General features: G+C 44.4%; 1 protein-coding gene across 3 annotated transcripts in view; it reads right to left on the bottom strand.

The window, feature by feature from the left end:
* LOC121550592 (E3 ubiquitin-protein ligase HECW2) overlaps nucleotides 1-25215 on the bottom strand; it is a 67507-nt gene that overhangs the window by 11719 nt on the left and 30573 nt on the right. For all 3 annotated transcript variants that reach the window (XM_041862929.2, XM_041862920.2, XM_041862936.2), the window contains exons 6-15: nucleotides 22862-23031; nucleotides 22098-22237; nucleotides 21819-21919; nucleotides 20836-21686; nucleotides 8928-9228; nucleotides 8551-8643; nucleotides 6041-6191; nucleotides 4076-4182; nucleotides 1484-1608; nucleotides 934-1119 (exon numbers count right to left, since the gene is read on the bottom strand). In XM_041862929.2, coding sequence (XP_041718863.2) covers nucleotides 934-1119; nucleotides 1484-1608; nucleotides 4076-4182; nucleotides 6041-6191; nucleotides 8551-8643; nucleotides 8928-9228; nucleotides 20836-21686; nucleotides 21819-21919; nucleotides 22098-22237; nucleotides 22862-23031 — 2225 coding nt within the window. The remainder of the gene's footprint in view (nucleotides 1-933; nucleotides 1120-1483; nucleotides 1609-4075; nucleotides 4183-6040; nucleotides 6192-8550; nucleotides 8644-8927; nucleotides 9229-20835; nucleotides 21687-21818; nucleotides 21920-22097; nucleotides 22238-22861; nucleotides 23032-25215) is intronic.

Raw genomic sequence — 25215 nt, 5'->3', positions numbered from 1 at the left:
GAAGACACACAGCCAGCCACGTACAGTAAGATAGATAAAGAAACTACAGTATATGCAGAAAGTATTCAGACCAATTGACTTTTTCCACATTTTGTTACGTTACAGCCTTACAGCTGTCATGTGCCTTTTACTGAGGTGTGGCTTCCATCTGGCCACTACCATAAAAGCCTGATTGGTGGAGTGCTGCAGAGATGGTTGTCTTTCTGGAAGGTTCTCCTATCTCCACAGAGGAACTTTGACCAAGGCCCTTCTCCCTCGAATGCTCAGTTTGGCCGGGCGGCCAGCTCTAGGAAGAGTCATGGTGGTTCCAAACTTCTTCCATTTAAAAATGATGGAGGCCACTGTGTTCTTTGGGACTTTCAATGCTGCAGAACTGTTTTGGTACCCTTCCCCAGATCTGAACCTCAACACAATCCTGTCTCGCTCTACAGACAATTCCTTCGACTTGGCTGGGTTTTTGCTCTGACATGCACTGTCAACTGTGGGACCTTATATAGACAAGTGTTTGCCTTTCCAAATCATGTCCAATCAATTGAATTTACCACAGGCAGACTCCAATCAAGTTGTAGAAACATCTCAAGGAGGATCAATGGAAACAGGATGCACCTGAGCTCAATTTCGAGTCTCATAGCAAAGGGTCTGAATACTTATGTAAATAAGGTATTTCTATTTTTTATTTTTTATAAATTTGCAAAAAAATCTAAAAACCAGTTTTTGCTTCGTCATTATGGGGTATTGTGTGTAGATCGATGAGGATTTTTTAAAATGTAATCCATTTTAGAATAAGGCTGTGACATAACAAAATGTGGAAAAAGTCAAGGGGTCTGAATACTTTCCAAATGCACTGTATATTCACGTGTCATTGCACATAAACTAAAACATTCCCACACACACACACACACACACCCTACACACACACACTGTGGTCCAGACCTTGCCGGACTGGTCGTGCTTCATCTCCCAGCCCCTGGGTAGCTCCAGCTGTTTGTTGGTGAACATGTTGAGAAAGGCCACCAGGTCCCTGTTGTGCTGGTAGCGCTCATAGTGGTGGGCGTCCCGACGCACCTTACTGATCATGTGCTTCAGGCAAGTGTTGCTCGTAAACATGCGGTAGGCACTCTGAGGGAGGGAGGGAGGGAAGGAGGGAACAGACTGATGAGGTCATCAAAGAGGGACATGTGAAATGCCGGGCTCTTCTGTAAATGGGGTTGTCATTATTTTGATAAAACACAGATTAAGAGAAGAATGATGACTCATAATGGGAAATTAAATCCCAGATACCATACCTCATAGTTCTATTTCAATTAACCTGATGAAGGCCACATTTCATGTAAATTTGAAAACAGCATTTAATTCCAAAAAGTGGTAAGCACACTTTTGCAAATCGTTAACTACTGAGAGATATGACGTGATAAGTGAGAGCTGAGGGATCAAAGGTGACCATAAGAAGGTGAGGGTTGAGGGCCTGTGCAGCCAGACTCACGGGGTTAGAATGCAGCACGGTGAAGAAGTCTGGGCTGCACAGGAACTTTGCGCTGGGGGACTGGAGCAGCAGAGAGAGACGAGACCGGGAGCTGGAGTGACCCACCGCACTCTCTCTCCTGTACTCTACGACAGACAAAACACACACTGTAAGAGTAGAATAGATGTTGGGAAGGATGTGTGTGTGTAGAATGGTAGATGAAAAAGTATTTGACCAACTGGGGACATTTTGGGGTTAAGGTTAGTGTTAGGGAAAATAGGATTTTGAATGGGACTGAAATGTGTGCCCCCACAAGGTTAGTTATACAAGACTGTGTGTGTGTGTGCTAGTGCTTTAAATAAAAATACAAATAAATTGATTGAGATATAGCCAATATGAATTCTAGCTAAGTCTGAAGCACATGTTGTGCCCTAGAAATGAATATGTAACCCTGTAAATACATGTTTATTATAAAAAGCTAAAATGTTTTATTTATTTTTTATTTATTTTTATACAAATACCTGTCAATGAAATTAAAAAGTATTTTGTAGAATATATGTTTACATTATGTAAAAGCGCTATTTTCCTATTGAGATGTATTACATTGAAAATTGTACACTCTCTTTAAAGGGATAGTAACCCAAATTACAAAATGACACTTGTTTCCTTACCCTGTAATCAGTCAATGGACAAGGTATGACAGCAATATATGCTTTGTTTTAGTTTCCCAGGCACTTTGTCCATAGACTGCTTGCAGGGTAAGGAAACCAATATGTAATTTGGCTGAACTATCCCTTTTACACTAGAACCGCTGAAGCAGTCATTTGGACTGCTCTTGATTTTTGTTTAAAGTATTACTCTGCCATTTTAAAACTCATGCCCTCCTCCATCCTTGACTTTTCCTAAATAAGTCTATATAACACACTTGTTAGAATCTTAATATCACAAACTTAACTGGAGTTATAACCAGTTTTAGGAGGGCACGTTGTTTTTTGAATGGTTTTCCCCCCTTGCCCCGCCTTCTTCCGACAGTAGGTCCTGCTCCCCTCCTTCCCCTGACAGTTGAAAGTGCCATGCCCAGTTGAACCTAAACTACACCGAAACTGATTTCACACATATAACAACAGGTTAAATAAATGTGAGAAAGTTGCAGAAGCACAAATATCATACCCCCCAAGACATGCTAACCTCTCACCATTATAATAACAGGGAAGGTTAGCATCTTTTGGGGGGTATGATATTTGTACGTCTGTAACTTTCTCAATCATTATTGATGATTAATTCAGGACTATCCGTAATCATGGTGGAATCCACATTAATTCTTATTTTCAATAAAAGTGACTTCAAAATGACAACACATTATTTACCATTCATTTCTATTGGACAGAAAATGATCTGAAACACATCCAAAACAAACAGCAAATGCATCCAACAAGTTTGTAGAGTCACAAGCTTGATGTAATCATTGCGTGCTAGGAATATGGGACCAAATACTAAAGTTTTGACTACTTTAATACACAAAAGTGAATTTGTCCCAATACTTTTGGTCCCCTAAAATGGGGGGACTATGTACAAACAGTGCTGTAATTTCTAAACGGTTCACCCGATATGGATGACAATACCCTCAAATTAAAGCTGACAGTCTGCACTACTTTAACCTCATAGTCACTCATTAGCTTAAAGGGGGGTCCCTCGAGGTCCAGCAGTTCTATTAAGAGCGTTACGTTTTTGATGACGACATGCAAGATATGTCATTCATTCATTACTATGATTATTGATCTCCTGAAGAAGCTATCCCCCTTTTTTTATTTTTTGTGCCCCCAAATGTTTGGATATACTGGTAAAGTTACCAGGTTGTTAGCTAGCTAGCTACATGAACAAACAAGGTGTAAAACAAATGCGGACCGCAAGATGTTTTAGAACTGCCCGCGACATGGTTTATGAATGTAAAATGCGCCCCCCCAATCCGTGACAGGAAGAAAAAGACGTTGTGTTTCGGCTAGAAACAAGCAGTTTTCGCTGTAGTAATATTGCAAACATGACGCTCCCAAATTAAAACTCCAGATCGCACAGCAAAATATTTTGTTGCATCTGCGACCAAACTGGTCGCACTTTACATTTACATTTTAGTCATTTAGCAGACGCGCTTATCCAGAGCGACTTACAGTTAGTGAATACATATTTTTTTAAATACTGGCCCCCCGTGGGAAACGAACCCACAACCCTGGCGTTGCAAACGCCATGCTCTATCAACTGAGCTACATCCCTGCCGGCCATTCCCTCCCCTACCCTGGACGACGCTGGGCCAATTGTGCGCCGCCCATGAGTCTCCCGGTCGCGGCCGGCTGCGACAGAGCCTGGATTCGAACCAGGATCTAGTGGCACAGTTAGCACTGCGATGCAGTGCCTTAGACCACTGCGCCACTCAGGAGTTATGTACTTTAGAGCCCTGTGTGTGTGTGTGTGTGTGTGTGTGTGTGTGTGTGTGTGTGTGTGTGTGTGTGTGTGTGTGTGTGTGTGTGTGTGTGTGTGTGTGTGTGTGTGTGTGTGTGTGTGTGTGTGTGTGTGTGTGTGTGTGTGTGTGTGTGTGTGTGTGTGACTATACTAGCACACCAGGGATGGTCTGGGGCAGAAGGTCACTCTCTGTGGGCTCTGGCGGGAGGTCAACTGTGTTCTCCTCGGACCTCTCACTGGTCATCGTCCTCCTTATGCTCTGATACCTGATCGAGAGATAGATAGAGAGAGAGAGAGAAAAGAGAGAGGAAGGGGTGTGAAGGGTTACGGTGAGAAGAGGAAATGCAGAGGACTGAAGTTACAAAAGTATGTGTGCATGTGAGTGTGTGTGAGCGTACAGTGGCTTGCGAAAGTATTCACCCCCCTTGGTATTTTTCAGATTTTGTTGCCTTACAACCTGGAATTAAAATGGATTTTTTGGGGGTTTATATCATTTGATTTACACAACATGCCTACCACTTTGAAGATACAAAATCTTTTTTGTGTGTGAAACAAACAAGAAACAAGACAAAAAAACAGACAACTTGAGCGTGCATAACTATTCACCCCCCCCAAATTCAATACTTTGTAGAGCCACCTTTTGCAGCAATTACAGCTGCGAGTCTCTTGGGGTATGTCTCTATAAAATTGGCACATCTAGCCACTGGGATTTTTTGAACATTCTTCAAGGCAAAACTGCTCCAGCTCCTTCAAGTTGGATGGGTTCCGCTGGTGTACAGCAATCTTTAAGTCATACCACAATTGGATTAAGGTCTGGGCTTTGACTAGGCCATTCCAAGATATTTAAATGTTTCCCCTTAAACCACTCGAGTGTTGCTTTAACAGTATGCTTAGAGTCATTGTCCTGCTGGAAGGTGAACCTCCGTCCCAGTCTCAAATCTCTGGAAGACTGAAACAGGTTTCCCTCAAGAATTTCCCTGTATGTAGCGCCATCCATCATTCCTTCAATTCTGACCAGTTTCCCAGTCCCTGCTGATGAAAAACATCCCCACAGCAGGATGCTGCCACCACAATGCTTGGATGGTGTTTTCGGGGTGATGAGAGGTGTTGGGTTTGCGCCAGACATAGCGTTTTCCTTGATGGCCAAAAAGCTCAATTTTAGTCTCATCTGAACTGAGTACCTTCTTCCATATGTTTGGGGAGTCTCCCACATGCCTTTTGGCGAACACCAAACGTGTTTGCTTATTTTTTTCTTTAAGCAATGGCTTTTTTCTGGCCACTCTTCCGTAAAGCCCAGCTCTGTGGAGTGTATGGCATAAAGTGGTCCTATGGACAGATACTCCATTCTCCGCTGTGGAGCTTTGCAGCTCCTTCAGGGTTATCTTTGGTATCTTTGTTGCCTCTCTGATTAATGCCCTCCTTGCCTGGTCCGTGAGTTTTGGTGGGCCATATTCTTTCCTTTTTTTATAATGGATTTAAATATAACCCAACCCTGATCTGTACTTCTCCACAACTTTGTCCCTGACCTGTTTGGAGAGCTCCTTGGTCTTCATGGTGCCGCTTGCTTGGTGGTGCCCCTTGCTTAGTGGTGTTGCAGACTCTGGGGCCTTTCAGAACAGGTGTATATACACTGAGATCATGTGACAGATCATGTGACACTTAGATTGCACACAGGTGGACTTTATTTAACTAATTATGTGACTTCTGAAGGTAATTGGTTGCACCAGATCTTATTTAGGGTCTTCACAGCAAAGGGGTGAATATATATGCACGCACCACTTTTCCGTTATTAATTTTTTAGAATTTTTTGAAACAAGTTATTTTTTTCATTTCATTTCACCAATTTGGACTATTTTGTTTATGTCCATTACATGAAATCCAAATAAAATTCAATTTAAATTACAGGTTGTAATGCAACAAAATAGGAAAAACACCAAGGGGGCTGAATACTTTTGCAAGGCACTGTATGTGTGTGAGAGAGAGGGTGTGTTTGTATGTGTGTATATGTACGTACATATACTGTATGTGTGCGAGTGTGTGAGTGTATATGTTTATGAGCGTATGTCTATGTGTGTGTGTGTACATATGTGTTTTTGCCTGTGTATCTCTCTACATGACACAGACCTGCGGTTGAGCTGCTCCATCTGTTGAATGGAGTTGGAGCGGGTCAGGCCCTGGGGGGCGGGGGGTCCGGTGGGGCGCTGCCACGTGGTGGTCCGATTCACATGATCCACAAAGAAAATACGACCGTGACTATCGATCCTCGCCTCCCAATCTGTAAGGAGAACAAACACATCGCTGTACATTTGCAAACACACACTTTACATTTAAGACACAGCCCACGTCCCAAATGGCACCCCATTTCCTTTTTAGTGCATTACTTTTAACAAGGGCCCATAGGGAATAGGGTGCCATTTGGGATGCACCCACAGTCGCAGTCAAACTGAATTCACACATGGTTGACATGTACGGATGAATTCTGACATCCAACCATGGCATCTTGAAATAACATAAACACACATTATGTCAAATAGTATAACATTGTGTACATAGCACTTAGAAACGTGGGCCAAATCATAGACTAAGATAGACAGCTCTAGTGCCCCAAAGTGTGTTTTAGCATGGGCAGCGCCATTGAGGACTTCCACCATTTTGAAGTAGTGAACTCGGTGGGAGTTCCTACTGTATGGGTTATGGAAAGATCACATAATTCCATCCAGGTCATAAGGAGAGATCAGCCAATTAATTATACTCCTGAGCAAACATTTTATAACTGCAGGCGGCAGTAAATCACAAATCTTGGCTTTATACCTGTTCAGACAACACACTCCAGGTGGCAGTATGCACCCTTTCTGTTTACCGTAGAAGAAGAAATTGACAACTTTTTTATTTAACACTTATTGCAAATGTTGTCACAGAAGCATATATGGCACAGATACAAAAAAAAACTATATCGAGACAAATACACATACTACACTGCTCAAAAAAATAAAGGGAAAACTAAAATAACACATCCTAGATCTGAATGAATTAAATAATCTTATTAAATACTTTTTTCTTTACATAGTTGAATGTGCTGACAACAAAATCACACAAAAATTATCAATGGAAATCAAATGTATCAAACCATGGAGGTCTGGATTTGGAGTCACCCTCAAAATTAAAGTGGAAAACCCCACTACAGGCTGATCCAACTTTGATGTAATGTCCTTAAAACAAGTCAAAATGAGGCTCAGTAGTGTGTGTGGCCTCCACGTGCCTGTATGACCTCCCTACAACGCCTGGGCATGCTCCTGATGAGGTGGCGGATGGTCTCCTGAGGGATCTCCTCCCAGACCTGGACTAAAGCATCCGCCAACTCCTGGACAGTCTGTGGTGCAACGTGGCGTTGGTGGATGGAGCGAGACATGATGTCCCAGATGTGCTCAATTGGATTCAGGTCTGGGGAATGGGCGGGCCAGTCCATAGCATCAATGCCTTCCTCTTGCAGGAACTGCTGACACACTCCAGCCACATGAGGTCTAGCATTGTCTTGCATTAGGAGGAACCCAGGGCCAACCGCACTAGCATATGGTCTCACAAGGGGTCTGAGGATGTCATCTCGGTACCTAATGGCAGTCAGGCTACCTTTGGCGAGCACATGGAGGGCTGTGCGGCCCCCCAAAGAAATGCCACCCCACACCATGACTGACCCACCGCCAAACCGGTCATGCTGGAGGATGTTGCAGGCAGCAGAACGTTCTCCACGGCGTCTCCAGACTCTGTCATGTCTGTCACATGTGCTCAGTGTGAACCTGCTTTCATCTGTGAAGAGCACAGGGCGCCAGTGGCGAATTTGCCAATCTTGGTGTTCTCTGGCAAATGCCAAACGTCCTGCACGGTGTTGGGCTGTAAGCACAACCCCCACCTGTGGACGTCGGGCCCTCATACCACCCTCATGGAGTCTGTTTCTGACCGTTTGAGCAGACACATGCACATTTGTGGCCTGCTGGAGGTCATTTTGCAGGGCTCTGGCAGTGCTCCTCCAGCTCCTCCTTGCACAAAGGCGGAGGTAGCAATCCTGCTGCTGGGTTGTTGCCCTCCTACGGCCTCCTCCACGTCTCCTGATGTACTGGCCTGTCTCCTGGTAGCGCCTCCATGCTCTGGACACTACGCTGACAGACACAGCAAACCTTCTTGCATTGATGTGCCATCCTGGATGAGATGCACTACCTGAGCCACTTGTGTGGGTTGTAGACTCCGTCTCATGCTACCACTAGAGTGAAAGCACCACCAGCATTCAAAAGTGACCAAAACATCAGCCAGGAAGCATAGGAACTGAGAAGTGGTCTGTGGTCACCACCTGCAAAACCAGTCCTTTATTGGGGGTGTTTTGCTAATTGCCTATAATTTCCACCTGTTGTCTATTCCATTTGCACAACAGCATGTGAAATGTATTGTCAATCAGTGTTGCTTCCTAAGTGGACAGTTTGATTTCACAGAAGTGTGATTGACTTGGAGTTACATTGTGTTGTTTAAGTGTTCACTTTATTTTTTTGAGCAGTGTATATCAAGCAGCTTTCTTTCTCTCTCTTTTGTCATCTTCCTTCACCTCAAATACAAAACAGATGTAGTATGTACAGGAGGACACTTACTAGGAGGTAAGGGTTCGTCCACTCGTTGGTATCGGTGGATGTCATGGCGCACTGTGGGGAGCGAGTGCACGGGGTGACCGTTCACTTGAGCACCTGAGCATACACAATATTCAGTAAAAGAAGAACACATGAGCCTTTTTATAGTTTTATTGTAATTCACTATTAGTTGCTACATAACTGGATGAATGAGGGAATTATATTAATGATTGTTCCAGGTAGGGGAGTATGTGGATGTTTTAATGAATCCCAAGGAAGTAAAATAGTAATTTCAAGGGAATTAAAATGTGATTATCATTTCAGAATGTAATTTAGAAGTAAATACCAGGTAAACATCAGACCGTAAAAAAATATATATTTTAAAGGTGGTAGTTACATACCGTCCTCTCCATCTGTCTCCGTGGCAACTACATCTGAATCCACAGATCCTGCATCCCCCGCTGCCCTTGGCTCCTCCCCCACCTCATCCTGGGACACACCCCCAGATGCCTGCAAGCTCCGCCTAAGCTCACTTATCTCCTCTCCTGGCTCCAGCTCATTGACTGGCGGATCATCTCCTTCAACCTCATTGGCTGGCATCTGCCCGCCTCCCTCTTCGTCTACATGTTGACTGGTGGGTGGGTTGCCGGTGATGGTATCTCCCCCTGGGTCAATGGCAGCTTCTGCCCTTTCCTCCGCCTCCTACAAAGCCCAAAGACATCCGACAACATGAAGGCTGATGAGGTCAGAGCATTGTTTCCCAAATAGAGGGTTAGGACCAGGGATGTAGTGGAGCGTTAATAAATGCTGTTAACACACCTTATTTGCTTTGGTGAACAACATTTGCACACCTAAAACACTAAACTGACATTGTTAGCATTTGTGTTACCCACCAGCATTATCTCGAAAGGCATTCTGTGTTTACCCAAGTTTTTCTAACCAATACTACAGTCCACACCAGATTCCTTGACTTACAGTGGGGGAAAAAAGTATTTAGTCAGCCACCAATTGTGCAAGTTCTCCCACTTAAAAAGATGAGAGAGGCCTGTAATTTTCCTCATAGGTACACGTCAACTATGACAGACAAAATGAGAAAAACAAATCCAGAAAATCACATTGTAGGATTTTTTATGAATTTATTTGCAAATTATGGTGGAAAATAAGTATTTGGTCAATAACAAAAGTTTCTCAATATTTTGTTATATACCCTTTGTTGGCAATGACACAGGTCAAAAGTTTTCTGTAAGTCTTCACAAGGTTTTCACACACTGTTGCTGGTATTTTGGCCCATTCCTCCATGCAGATCTCCTCTAGAGCAGTGATGTTTTGGGGCTGTCACTGGGCAACACGGACTTTCAACTCCCTCCAAAGATTTTCTATGGGGTTCAGATCTGGAGACTGGCTAGGCCACTCCAGGACCTTGAAATGCTTCTTACGAAGCCACTCCTTCGTTGCCCGGGCGGTGTGTTTGGGATCATTGTCATGCTGAAAGACCCAGCCACGTTTCATCTTCAATGCCCTTGCTGATGGAAGGAGGTTTTCACTCAAAATCTCACGATACATGGCCCCATTCATTCTTTCCTTTACACGGATCAGTCGTCCTGGTCCCTTTGCAGAAAAAACAGCCCCAAAGCATGATGTTTCCACCCCCATGCTTCACAGTAGGTATGGTGTTCTTTGGATGCAACTCAGCATTCTTTGTCCTCCAAACACGACGAGTTGAGTTTTTACCAAAAAGTTATATTTTGGTTTCATCTGACCATATGACATTCTCCCAATCCTCTTCTGGATCATCCAAATGCACTCTAGCAAACTTCAGACGGGCCTGGACATGTACTGGCTTAAGCAGGGGGAAACGTCTGGCACTGCAGGATTTGAGTCCCTGGTGGCGTAGTGTGTTACTGATGGTAGGCTTTGTTACTTTGGTCCCAGCTCTCTGCAGGTCATTCACTAGGTCCGCCCGTGTGGTTCTGGGATTTTTGCTCACCGTTCTTGTGATCATTTTGACCCCACGGGGTGAGATCTTGCGTGGAGCCCCAGATCGAGGGAGATTATCATTGGTCTTGTATGTCTTCCATTTCCTAATAATTGCTCCCACAGTTGATTTTTTCAAACCAAGCTGCTCCTTTTTTTATCACAGCTCCGGAGAAGATGGCTGCCGTTTTACAGCCCTCTAACTATTTGTACTATTATGTGTGTTTTTCCGCGTTATTTGTAATTTATTTTGTACATAATGTTTCTGCCATCGTCTCTTATAACCAAAAAGAGCTTCTGGATATCAGGACAGCGATTACTCACGTCCTATTGGACAAAGATTTTTTCTTCAACGAGGCGGCCGCGAAGGATATCATACAGACACCCGACAAGGCCCAAATCCCCGTCATTCGCGTGAGGAAGAGACGAAGATATCGTGGACGTAGATCGGGGTGCCTTGTAAGGATCCGACGGCGAGCGAGTAAACTGCCTCTTCCATCAATCCTAATAGCCAATCTTCAATCATTGGATAACAAATTGGATGACCTAAGATTACGGTTATCCTACCAACGGGACATTAAAAACTGTAATATCTTATGTTTCACCGAGTCGTGGCTCAACGACGACAATGATAACATACAGCTAGCGGGCTATACGCTACATCGGCAGGATAGAACGGCTGACTCCGGTAAGACAAGGGGTGGCGGTCTGTGTATATTTGTAAACAACAGCTGGTGCACAAAATCAAATACTAAGGAAGTCTCAAGGTTTTGCTCGCCTGAGGTAGAGTATCTTATGATAAGCTGTAGACCACACTATTTACCAAGATAGTTTTCATCTATATTTTTCATAGCTGTCTATTTACCACCACAAACCAATGCTGGCATTAAGATTGCACTGAATGAGTTGTACAAGGCCATAAATCAACAGGAAAACGCTCATCCAGATGCAGCGCTCCTAGTGGCCGGGGACTTTAATGCAGGGAAACTTAAATCCGTTCTACCCAATTTCTACCAGCATGTTAAATGTGCAACCAGAGGAAAAAAAAACTCTAGACCACCTTTACTCCACACACAGAGACGCATACAAAGCTCTCCCTCGCCCTCCATTTGGCAAATTTGACCATAACTCTATCCTCCTGATTCCTGCTTATAAGCAAAAACTAAAGCAGGAAGCACCAGTGACTCGGTTAATAAAAAAGTGGTCAGATGACGCAGATGCTAAGCTACAGGACTGTTTTGCTAGCACAGACTGGAACATGTTCCGGGATTCTTCAGACAGCATTGAGGAGTACACCACATCAGTCACTGGCTTCATCAATAAGTGCATCGATGATGTCGTCCCCACAGTGACCGTACGTACATACCCCAAACAGAAGCCATGGACTACAGGAAACATCCGCACTGAGCTAAAGGGTAGAGCTGCCGCTTTCAAGGAACGGGACTCTAACCCGGACGCTTATAAGAAATCCCGCTATGCCCTCTGACGAACCATCAAACAGGCAAAGAGTCAATACAGGGCTAAGATTGAATCGTACTACACTGGCTCTGACGCTCGTCGGATGTGGCAGGGCTTGAAAACTATTACAGACTACAAAGGGAAGCACAGCCGCGAGCTGCCCAGTGACACAAGCCTACCAGACGAGCTAAACCACTTCTATGCTCGCTCGAGGCAAGCAACACTGAAGCATGCATGAGAGCACCAGCTGTTCCGGATGACTATGTGATCACGCTCTCCGTAGCCGATGTGAGTAAGACTTTTAAGCAGGTCAACATTCACAAGGCCGCAGGGCCAGACGGATTACCAGGACGTGTACTCCGAGCATGTGCTGACCAACTGGCAAGTGTCTTCACTGACATTTTCAACATGTCCCTGACTGAGTCTGTAATACCAACATGTTTCAAGCAGACCACCATAGTCCCTGTGCCCAAGGACTCCTGCCTAAATGACTACCGACCCGTAGCACTGACGTCTGTAGCCATGAAGTGCTTTGAAAGGCTGGTCATGACTCACATCAACAGCATTATCCCAGAAACCCTAGACACACTCCAATTTGCATACCGCCCCAACAGATCCACAGATGATGCAATCGCTATTGCACTCCACACTGCCCTTTCCCACCTGGACAAGAGGAACACCTACGTGAGAATGCTATTCATTGACTACAGCTCAGCATTCAACACCATAGTGCCCTCTAAGCTCATCACTAAGCTAAGGATCCTGGGACTAAACACCTCCCTCTGCAACTGGATCCTGGACTTCCTGACGGGCCGCCCCCAGGTGGTAAGGGTAGGTAACAACACATCTGCCACACTGATCCTCAACATGGGGGCCCCTCAGGGTGCGTGCTCAGTCCCCTCCTGTACTCTCTGTTCACCCATGACTGCATGGCCAGGCACGACTCCAACACCATCATTAAGTTTGCCGAGGACACAACAGTGGTAGGCCTGATCACCGACAACGATGAGACAGCCTATAGGGAGGAGGTCAGAGACCTGGCCGTGTGGTGCCAGGACAACAACCTCTCCCTCAACGTGACCAAGACAAAGGAGATGATTGTGGACTACAGGAAAAAAAAGAGGACTGAGCACGCCCCCATTCTCATCGACGGGACCGTAGTGGAACAGGTTGAGAGCTTCAAGTTCCTTGGTGTCCACATCACCAACGAACTATCATGGTCCAAACACACCAAGACAGTCGTGAAGAGGGCACGACAAAGCCTATTCCCCCTCAGGAGACTGAAAAGATTTGGCATGGGTCCTCAGATCCTCAAAAAATTATACAGCTGCACCAATCGAGAGCATCCTGACTGCTTGCATCACCGCCTGGTATGGCAACTGCTTGGCCTCCGACCGCAAGACACTACAGAGGGTAGTGCGTACGGCCCAGTACATCACTGGGGCCAAGCTTCCTGCCATCCAGGACCTCTATACCAGGCGGTGTCAGAGGAAGGCCCTCAAAATTGTCAAAGACTCCAGCCACCCTAGTCATAAACTGTTCTCCCTGCTACCGCATGGCAAGCGGTACCGGAGTGCCAAGTGTAGGTCCAAAAGACTTCTCAACAGCTTCTACCCCCAAGCCATAAGACTCCTGAACAGCTAATCATGGCTACCCGGACTATTTGCACTGCCCCCCCACCCCATCCTTTTTACGCTGCTGCTACTCTGTTAATTATTTATGCATAGTCACTTTAACTCTACCCACATGTACATATTACTTCAACTATCTCAACTAGCCGGTGCCCCCGCACATTGACTCTGCACCGGTACCCCCCTGTATATATATAGCCTCCCTACTGTTATTTTATTTTACTTCTGCTCTTTTTTTCTCAACACTTTTTTTGTTGTTGTTTTACTTTTACTTTTTTTGTTAAAAAGAAATGCACTGTTGGTTAAGGGCTGTAAGTAAGCATTTCACTGTAATGTCTGCACCTGTTGTATTCGGCGCATGTGACCAATAACATTTGATTTGATTTGATTTGACCTATTGCAGATTCAGTCTTCCCAGCCTGGTGCAGGTCTACAATTTTGTTTCTGGTGTCCTTTGACAGCTCTTTGGTCTTGGCCATAGTGGTGTTTGGAGTGTGACTGTTTGAGGTTGTGGACAGGTGTCTTTTATACTGATAACAAGTTCAAACAGGTGCCATTAATACAGGTAACGAGTGGAGGACAGAGGAGCCTCTTAAAGAAGAAGTTACAGGTCTATGAGAGCCAGAAATCTTGCTTGTTTGTAGGTGATCAAATACTTGTTTTCCACCATAATTTGCAAATAAATTCATAAAAAATCCTACAATGTCATTTTCTGGAGAAAAAAATTCTCAATTTGTCTGTCATAGTTGACGTGTACCTATGATGAAAATTACAGGCCTCTCTCATCTTTTTAAGTGGGAGAACTTGCACAATTGGTGGCTCACTAAATACTTTTTTCCCCCACTGTATTTCACATGTTGTTGTGTTAAAGTCTGAATTCAAAATTGATTACATGTTGTTTTTCTCAACCATCTACAAACAATTCCCCATAATGACAAAGTGAAAACATGTTTTTAGAAATGTTTACAAATTTATTTCAAATTAAATACAGAAATATCTTATTTACATTTGAAGTCGGAAGTTTACATACACCTTAACCAAATGCATTTAAACTCAGTTTTTCACAATTCCTGACATTTAATCCTAGTAAGAATTCCCTGTCTTACGTCAGTTAGGATCACCACTTTATTTTAAGAATGCGAAATGTCAGAATAATAGTAGAGAGAATGATTTATTTCAGCTTTTATTTATTTCATCACATTCCCAGTGGTCAGAAGTTTACATACACTCACCAGTCCCTCACCAGTCCCTCCTGCAGCAGAGCACCCCCACAGCATGATGCTGCCCTCCACCCCTTGCTTCATGGTTGGGATGGTGTTCTTTGCCTTGCAAGCTCCCCCTTTTTCCTCCAAACATAACAATGGTCATTATGACGAAAAAGTACAATCTTTGTCCCCATGTGCAGTTGTAAACCGTAGTCTGGCTTTTTTATGGCGGTTATGGAGCAGTGGCTTCTTCCTTGCTGAGCGGCCTTTCAGGTCATGTCGATATAGGACTTGTTTTACTGTGGATATAGTTACTTTTGCACTCCAGCATCTTCACATGGTCATTTGCTGTTGTTCTGGGATTGAGTTGCACTTTTCGCACCAAAGTACGTTAATTCTGGGAGACAGAATGCGTCTCCTTCCTGAGCGGTATGACGGCTGCATGGGCCCATGGTGTATCAAATCAAATCAAATTGTATTTGTCACATACACGTGCTTAGCAGATGTTACTGTGGGTGTAGCGAAATGCTTGTGCTTCTAGCTCCGACAGTGCAGTAATATCTAACAAGTAATATCTAACAATTTCACAACATATACCCAATACACACAAATCTAGTAAGGAATGGAATTAAAAAAGATATACATGGACAAGCAATGACAGAGAGGCATGGACTAAGATACAGTAGAATATTATAGAATAGAATACAGTATATACATATGAGATGAGTAGTGCAAGACATGTAAACATTATTAAAGTGACTAGTGTTCCATTTCTTAAAGTGGCCAGTGATTTCAATAGGCAGCAGCAGCCTCTAATGTGCTAGTGATGGCTATTTAACAGTCTGATGGCCTTGAGATAGAAGCTGTTTTTCATTCTCTCGGTCCCAGCTTTGATGCACCTGTACTGACCTCGCCTTCTGGATGATATCGGGGTGAACAGGCAGTGGCTCGGGTGGTTCATGTCCTTGATGATCTTTTTGGCCTTCCTGTGACATCGGGTGCTGTAGGTGTCTTGGAGGGTGGGTAGTTTGCCCCCGGTAATTCGTTCCGCAGACCGCACCACCCTCTGGAGAGCCCTGCGGTTGCGGGCGGTGCAGTTGCCGTACCAGGCCGTGATACATCCCGACAGGATGCTCTTAATTGTGCATCTGTAAAAGTTTGTGAGGGTTTTAGGTGCCAAGCCAAATTTCTTCAGCCTCCTGAAGTTGACGAGGCTCTGTTGCGCCTTCTTCACCACACTGTCTGCATGGGTGGACCATTTCAGTTTGTCAGTGATGTGTACGCCAAGGAAATTGAAGCTTTCCACCTTCTCCACTGCGGACCCGTTGATGTGGATAGGGGGGTGCTGTTTCCTGAAGTCTACGATCATCTCCTTTGTTTTGTTGACGTCTCGTCATTGTTGGTATTCAAGCCTACTACTGTTGTGTCGTCTGCAAACTTGATGATTGAGTTGGAGGCGTGCTTCGCCACGCAGTCATGGGTGAACAGGGAGTACAGGAGGGGGCTGAGTACACACCCTTGTGGGGCCCCAGTGTTGAGGATCAGCGAAGTAGAGATGTTGTTTCCTACCTTCACCACCTGGGGGCGGCCCTTTCGGAAGTCCAGGACCCAGTTGCACAGGGCGGGGTTCAGACCCAGGGCCTCGAACTTAATGATGAGCTTGAAGGGTACTATGGTATTGAATGCTGAGCTATAGTCAATGAACAGCATTCTTACATAGGTATTCCTCTTGTCCAGATGGGATAGGGCAGTGTGCAGTGTGATGGCGATTGCATCGTCTGTGGATCTATTGGGGTGGTAAGCAAATTGAAGTGGGTCTAGGGTGACAGGTAAGGTAGAGGTGATATGATCCTTGACGAGTCTCTCAAAGCACTTCATGATGACAGAGGTGAGTGCTACGGGGCGATAGTCATTTAGTTCAGTTACCTTTGCTTTCTTGGGTACAGGAACAATGGTGGCAATCTTGACGCATGTGGGAACAGCAGACTGGGAAAGGGAGAGATTGAATACAGTGAGAGAAAAAAGTATTTGATCCCCTGCTGGTTTTGTACGTTTGCCCACTGACAATGACATGATCAGTCTATAATTTTAATGGTAGGTTTATTTGAACAGTGAGAGACAGAATAACAACAAAGAAATCCAGAAAAACGCATGTCAAAAATGTTTTCAATTGATTTGCATTTTAATGAGGGAAATAAGTATTTGACCCCCTCTCAATCAGAAAGATTTTTGGCTCCCAGGTGTCTTTTATACAGGTAATGAGCTGAGATGAGGAGCACACTGTTAAAGGGAGTGCTCCTAATTTCAGTTTGTTACCTGTATAAAAGACACCTGTCCACAGAAGCAATCAATCAATCAGATTCCAAACTCTCCACCATGGCCAAGACCAAAGAGCTCTCCAAGGATGTCAGGGACAAGATTGTAGACCTACACAAGGCTGGAATGGGCTACAAGACCATCACCAAGCAGCTTGGTGAGAAGGTGACAACAGTTGGTGCGATTATTCGCAAATGGAAGAAACACAAAAGAACTGTCAAATCTCCCTCGGCCAGGGGCTCCATGCAAGATCTCACCTCGTGGAGTTGCAATGATCCAGTGAAGTTCTTTGAGGGCCGTCGTGGTATCGGCTTGAGGGGGGATATACATGGACGTGACTATAACCGAAGAAAATTATCTTGGGAGATAATACGGTCGGCATTTGATTGTGAGGTATTCTAGGTCGGGTGAACAGAAGGACTTGAGTTCTTGTATGTTGCTACAATTACACCATGAGTCGTTAATCATGAAACACACACCTCCACCCTTCTGCTTCCCGGAGAGATATATATTCCTGTCTGCACGATGAACTGAGAGCCCATCTGGCTGGACCGATTGACAGAATATCCCCAGAGAGCCATGTTTCCGTGAAACAAAGTATGTTACAGGTCTTGATGTCTCTCTGGAAAGAAATCCTTGCCCGGAGCTCGTCGAGCTTGTTAACCAGAGACTGAACATTAGCGAGTAGTATACTTGGAAGCGGTGGGTGGTGTGTGCGCCTCCTAAGTTGAACCAGCAGGCCGCGCCGAGTGCCTCTCCTCCGCCGGCGATGTTTTGGGTCAGCCGCAAGGAATCAGTTAAATTAAATTAACCTGGGGAGAGCAAACAAAGGATCTGCTTCGGGAAAGTCGTATTCCTGGTCGTAATGCTGGTGAGTTACCGCCGCTCTGATATCCAATAGATTTTCCCGGCTGTATGTAATGATACAAAACACATTCTGAGCTAATAATGTAAAAGATAATACATAAAAAAACAAAATACAGCAAAGTTTCCTAAGAGTTAGTCGCGAGGCCGCCATCCTCGTCGGCACCAGGTACACGGTGCCAGGTGTTTATACTTGCGTACGATTGTTTGTACAGATGAACGTGGTCCCCTCAGGCGTTTGGAAATTGCTCCCAAGGATGAACCAGACTAGTGGAGGTCTACATTTTTTTTCTGAGGTCTTGGCTGATTTTCTTTTGATTTTCCCATGATGTCAAGCAAAGAGGCACTCAAATTATGTCAATTAGCCTATCAGAAGCTTCTAAAGCCATTACATCATTTTCTGGAAAGGCACAGTCACCTTAGTGTATGTAAACTTCAGACCCACTGGAATTGTGATACAGTGAATTATGAGTGAAATAATCTGTCTGTAAACAATTGTTGGAAAAATTACTTGTGTCATGCACAAAGTAGATGTCCTAACTGACTTGCCAAAACTATAGTTTGTTAACAAGAAATTTGTGGAGTGGTTGGAAAACAAGTTTTAATGACTTCAACCTAAGTGTATGTAAACCACTAACTTCAACTGTACATAAGTATTCACATCCCTGAGTCAATACACGTTAGAATCCCCTTTGGCAGCGATTACAGCTGTAAGTCTTTCTGGGTAAGTCTCGAAAAGCTTTGCACACCTGGATTGTACAATATTTGCACATTATTCTTTTGAAAATTCTTCAAGTGCTGTCAAGTTGGTTGTTGATCATTGCTAAACATCCATTTTCAAGTCGTGCCATAGATCTTCAAGCTGATTTAAGTCAAAACTGTAATTAAGCCACTCAGGAACATTCAATGTCGTCTTGGTAAGCAACTACAGTGTATATTTGGCCTTGTGTTTTAGGTTATTGTCCTGCTGAAAGGTGAAATGTTTTCCTCTAAGATTCTGCCTGTGCTTAGCTCTATTCCGTTGCTTTTCATCCTAAAAAACACACTAGTCCTTGCCGATGACAAGCATACACATAACATGAGCAGCCACCACCATGCTTGAAAATATGAAGAGTGGTACTCAGTGATGTGTTGTGTTGGATTTACCCCAAACATAAAGATTTGTATTCAGGACATAAAAGTTCATTTCTTTGCCACATTTTTTGCATCTAAAAACATAATTCCATTTTGACATTATGGGATATTGTGCGTAGGCCAGTGACACAAAATAAAAATACAGAATGTAACAACAAAATGTGGAAAAAGTCAAGGGGTGTGAATACTTTCTGAAGGCACTGTATTTGGACAGTGAAGCAAAAAATTATGGGGCTCTTTACTCCATCATTTTGGATTTTAGATATATTTTCTATTTATCTTACTGTTTAGAAATGAAAGACCTTTATGTATCTAGTCCCCCATTTGAAAAGATATGTATTTGGACAAATTCACTTATAGTGTATTAAAAGTAGTCAAAAGTGTAGTATTTGGTCCCATATTCCTTGCACGCAATGACTACATCATGCTTGTGACTCTACAAACTTGTTGGATGCATTTGCAGTTTGTTGTTTTCTTTGGATTATGTTGTACCAATAGGAACTGAATGGTAAATAATGTCGTGTCATTTTGGAGTCACTTTTATTGTAAGTAAGAATAGCATCCACATTCATGGACATTCCCATAGACTTGCCTGTAACTTGCAAAGAGAGGGGGGTGGAGATCCCACCCTGCTTTCACTCCTCGTTGTAGTATATTTTTTAACACTTTTGTCCCCAGAACTAAATTGAGAATCGGATGCAATTACGCAAGATTTTAGTTCTTGATTTCCAAGATTATTATTTTAGAGATATACTATACATTTACATTTTAGTCATTTAGCAGACACTCTTATCCAGAGCGACTTACAGTTAGTGAGTGCATACATTTTTTTTTTTTCATACTGGCCCCCCGTGGGAAACGAACCCACAACCCTGGCGTTGCAAGCGCCATGCTCTACCAACTGAGCTACACGGGACCTATAGGCTATTTCAGGTGGAATTATTGCATAGAGAACTTTTAACCACAGGTTAAAAGCTCAGTGCAGTCAACATTCAGTGTTTCCTGTGTTTTGTATCATTTTGTCACGCCTACTCCCGCTCCCCCGCTCCAGCGCTCAACGTTGCCGGTCTACTAACCACCGGTCCTGGCAACCATCATTACGCACACCTGCTCCCCCTCGTTACGCACACCTCGACCTCATCATCACCTTGATTACGCTCCCTTTATTTAGCCCTCAGTAGCCTCAGTCATCAGGCAGTATTGGTTTTGGCACGTTCAGTAAGCTTCTCCTGTTTTGTTTATCTGCCTTATTCTTATCATTAAACTCACCTTCTGCACCTGCTTCCTGACTCCCAGCGTATACGTTACACATATTGTACAACAGCTGATGAAACTAACACTGTAAAAGTGTGAAAACATTGGATCAGTGTTATTTCCTCATAGTTGCTTCTTGAAAATACAATCTATACAGGAACTTCTAATCAGCAGGTTTGCATCGGCAGGAGTTCTGGCTTTCCATGGTGACATTGTCATGTGGTAAATTGGTTAATAGACCAATAACAAAGAGAGCTCCAAACCTCTCTACCAATAACAGCTAGTTTTCAGTTTTCCCCTCCCCACTCAGACCACTCCCAGACAGTCCTAGCAAAAATAAATGTTTGCCCATTTTAATGGAATACTATTACAGTAAGGTACTTAATTGTTACCCAGAAATGATTTTATATTTATATAAAAACGGCTGCATTGGGCCTTTACGATCTACTTACTGCACCACCGGTCACACTCACCTGAGCTGTGGACATTGTGATTGGGCAACTGTCTGAGGAAGAGAAGACTGTCTGTGGGGCTGTTGCCATGGAGCATGTGTCAATCTCCGACGAGGGGTCGTCAGCGGGCCCCTGGCCCTCCTCTGGCCCCTCCAGGCCCTCAGCCAAAAGACTCTGGGACAGTGCCTCTGAGAAGAAAGGAACGTCCTCCACCTCTGAGAAAACATCAGGCTCTGAGGCGTCTTCCAAGTCGAGGGCCAGGTCTAACTCAGGTGCCACATAAGATTCACCACCAGAGGCACAGTCTTCCCCCATTACCCCCTCCTGTTCATCACCCTCCACCCTGGGCTGCGGCTGCTCAATGTAAGAGTCCTGCTGTAGCTCTGGGAAGAGATCTTCTTCTTCATGCCCCCCGTTGAGCAGCAGGGGGGACCCGGGCACCGGGTAGATGTCGGTGGACCCCGAGCGCTCCTCTTCTTCGTCCGAGTCAATGTGCAGCATGGCACTGAGGCGTGTGTGAGTGGGAAAGCTAGACCGCAGCTTCGGGGAGGCAGCGCCCAGGGGCCTCTCTCCGGGGCCCTTGGGGGCCTCGATGGCATCCAGGCCTTCACTTAGGGACCTCTGCAGCCGTTGAGGGCCAGAGTAGGATTCGCCCTCTGTGGTTCCGCCCTCTGTACCACTGAAGTCCCTGTAGTCTGGGACTGGATAGGCTGTGGCCCCGCCTTCCCAGGACCTCTGTGAGCCCAGAGAGCCAGTAGGGGAGGGGCCTCCAGTGACCACCCCCGGGAGTGGGTGGGGCAGATCCTCGTCATCTGACGGAGTCCCCGGGGCCCCGTTATTGGGCACACCAATGATAGAGTCTGGTGAGGCCCCTGAGCATGAAACAGAGAAAGATCGATCATTTTGTAATACCTTGATTTCTATTACATTACAATTCATCAGTGTGTACTTTCATTAGATATTGTTGTTTACAAACACAATAAATTAAAGGTAATGGTCTTCACCGTCAGGTCCAGTGGATGTGAGCTCCACTTTGAACTGCATTTGGCCACTCACATGCTCAGTGGGCAACCGTCGACACAGAGAGAAGCTCAGAGGCTGGACACTGAGGACAGACAGATGGACGGACATACAAACAACCAAATGCAATCACTCAACTGTAGTGAACACTCAATGATAAAGTACAGTGAACAATCAATAATTATGAACATGGGTCTACTTGAGTGTCAGTAAGAACACGTATGTCTTCGTATGTGCATGCGTCCTTTTGCCATGTTACCTACCCAGGTATCTTCTCAATCAGCCTCTGAACAGGAATGGTCAGCTGACCAAGGAAGCGCTTGATGATTGGTCGACTTTTGGCAAACTTGTCCTTGACCTCGATGTTCAGAATGTCTGTCATCAGTGCTACAAAAGTGTATTTCTACAGAGGGAGGGAGACACAGACTGTTAGAACATGTTTCTATGAGCTGGCTTTTTCACAAAAGATAAAGGTTAGATGGTGCTAAGCTAAGTAAACAACAAGTGAATTGCAGCAATCAGAGTTTCAGGACTAATTTAAGGGTACAGCAACTTAATCAGAAATCTGAAGTTCAGCACCACATGACAGTGGACAGTGACCATCTGAGACGCCAAGCGAGACGCCTAAAGGGAAAGCCTTGCTCGGCTCCCCATTAACTCTATATTTATCTAGACCAGGGATGGGCAACCCCAAAAGGCTAGGGGATGCATGTGTGGGTATGGATGTGGATACGCAGACCTGCGAGCCACTGCAGCCCCTCATGATGAGTTCAGATTTTGTGTCCCCCACCCCCATCAAAGTTACCAATCCCTGACCTAGTCTCTTCAGCCATATTGATTTCAAACGTCTAACCTTTACAATATTGTAAATAATAGGGAACACATTTGTGTATAATTAAAATACACTTAATACTCAAGTGATTCTTTGAAACTTCATCTATAGTGAGTGAGTGACCTATAGGAGTGGAGGGAGCGTGTGCATGTATGTGCAAGTGTGTGTGTGCACATATGCATGCTTATAGATCACCTCTCTGTGCCACTTAGGGTTGGTGGTGTTGGTGATGATGGCGGAGCGTCTCTCCTGTCCGTGGTGGCTGAAGGTGGGGAAGCCGCTCCTCTTCCCAGGGTGGATGGACATCTTCAAGTAGGGATCCGGGTTGAAGAACATTCCCTTCTTCAGCCCCACCGCACGCATATCTACACAGAGGAAGATTATCATCACATCAGGGGATGTATGTATCAATAGTGTCAGAGTAGGAGTGCTGATCCAGGATCAGTGTAGCCTTATAGAGCACAAAAAAATAAGACTACATGGACAGGAGGACCTGATCATATATTCGCACTCCTACTCTGAGACTCTTATACATACAGTACGGCCCCAGGTCCTCCTTCACTGAGCATTGTCTGAGGCTTTGACAAAACAAAATTGGAGGCTAAACTGTCAACCAGAAGACGCTAGTTGGTGGAGATATAGGAGGATGGGCTTTGATACCATTCCATTTATTCCATTCCAGCCATTACAATGAGCCCATCTTCCAATATCTCCACCCAACATCTCCTCTCTGCAAATGCAGTGATGAAGGTTGTGTGAAACCGCAACACATTGGCAGTAGACAATATTTTTACCTTTTTCTTTTTTTTTACTTTGCAAAATGAAGATGCCAAGCCGTTTCAATAATGGCTTTTATCTGCAACTATATCATACATGTTTAGCCAAATCCAATTTCATGTCAATGTCACAAGCCAGGGAAACCAAAGGGCACCTTACTATATGAACTGCATGTATTGCAATTGGAGAGGGAACAGAATCTTCTGTGTTTTCACTAATTGTCTGAGGTTTATTGCAAAAGGAAGGATGATATACAGTGGGGAAAAAAAGTATTTAGTCAGCCACCAATTGTGCAAGTTCTCCCACTTAAAAAGATGAGAGAGGCCTGTAATTTTCATCATAGGTACACGTCAACTATGACAGACAAAATGAGATTTTTTTTCTCCAGAAAATCACATTGTAGGATTTTTTATGAATTTATTTGCAAATTATGGTGGAAAACAAGTATTTGGTCAATAACAAAAGTTTCTCAATACTTTGTTATATACCCTTTGTTGGCAATGACACAGGTCAAACGTTTTCTGTAAGTCTTCACAAGGTTTTCACACACTGTTGCTGGTATTTTGGCCCATTCCTCCATGCAGATCTCCTCTAGAGCAGTGATGTTTTGGGGCTGTCGCTGGGCAACACGGACTTTCAACTCCCTCCAAAGATTTTCTATGGGGTTGAGATCTGGAGACTGGCTAGGCCACTCCAGGACCTTGAAATGCTTCTTACGAAGCCATTCCTTCGTTGCCCGGGCGGTGTGTTTGGGATCATTGTCATGCTGAAAGACCCAGCCACGTTTCATCTTCAATGCCCTTGCTGATGGAAGGAGGTTTTCACTCAAAATCTCACGATACAAGGCCCCATTCATTCTTTCCTTTACACGGATCAGTCGTCCTGGTCCCTTTGCAGAAAAAACAGCCCCAAAGCATGATGTTTCCACCCCAATGCTTCACAGTAGGTATGGTGTTCTTTGGATGCAACTCAGCATTCTTTGTCCTCCAAACACGACGAGTTGAGTTTTTACCAAAAAGTTATATTTTGGTTTCATCTGACCATATGACATTCTCCCAATCCTCTTCTGGATCATCCAAATGCACTCTAGCAAACTTCAGACGGGCCTGGACATGTACTGGCTTAAGCAGGGGGACACGTCTGGCACTGCAGGATTTGAGTCCCTGGTGGCGTAGTGTGTTACTGATGGTAGGCTTTGTTACTTTGGTCCCAGCTCTCTGCAGGTCATTCACTAGGTCCCCCCGTGTGGTTCTGGGATTTTTGCTCACCATTCTTGTGATCATTTTGACCCCACGGGGTGAGATCTTGCGTGGAGCCCCAGATCGAGGGAGATTATCAGTGGTCTTGTATGTCTTCCATTTCCTAATAATTGCTCCCACAGTTGATTTCTTCAAACCAAGCTGCTTACCTATTGCAGATTTAGTCTTCCCAGACTGGTGCAGGTCTACAATTTTGTTTCTGGTGTCCATTGACAGCTCTTTGGTCTTGGCCATAGTGGAGTTTGGAGTGTGACTGTTTGAGGTTGTGGACAGGTGTCTTTTATACTGATAACAAGTTCAAACAGGTGCCATTAATATAGGTAACGAGTGGAGGACAGAGGAGCCTCTTAAAGAAGAAGTTACAGGTCTGTGAGAGCCAGAAATATTGCTTGTTTGTAGGTGACCAAATACTTATTTTCCACCATAATTTGCAAATAAATTCATTAAAAATCCTACAATGTGATTTTCTGGATTTTTTTTCTCAATTTGTCTGTCATAGTTGACGTGTACCTA

The sequence above is a fragment of the Coregonus clupeaformis genome, chromosome 4 (genome assembly GCF_020615455.1).
Source record: "Coregonus clupeaformis isolate EN_2021a chromosome 4, ASM2061545v1, whole genome shotgun sequence".
NCBI lineage: Eukaryota > Metazoa > Chordata > Actinopteri > Salmoniformes > Salmonidae > Coregonus > Coregonus clupeaformis.
This window is presented reverse-complemented; position numbering and strand designations above follow the sequence as displayed.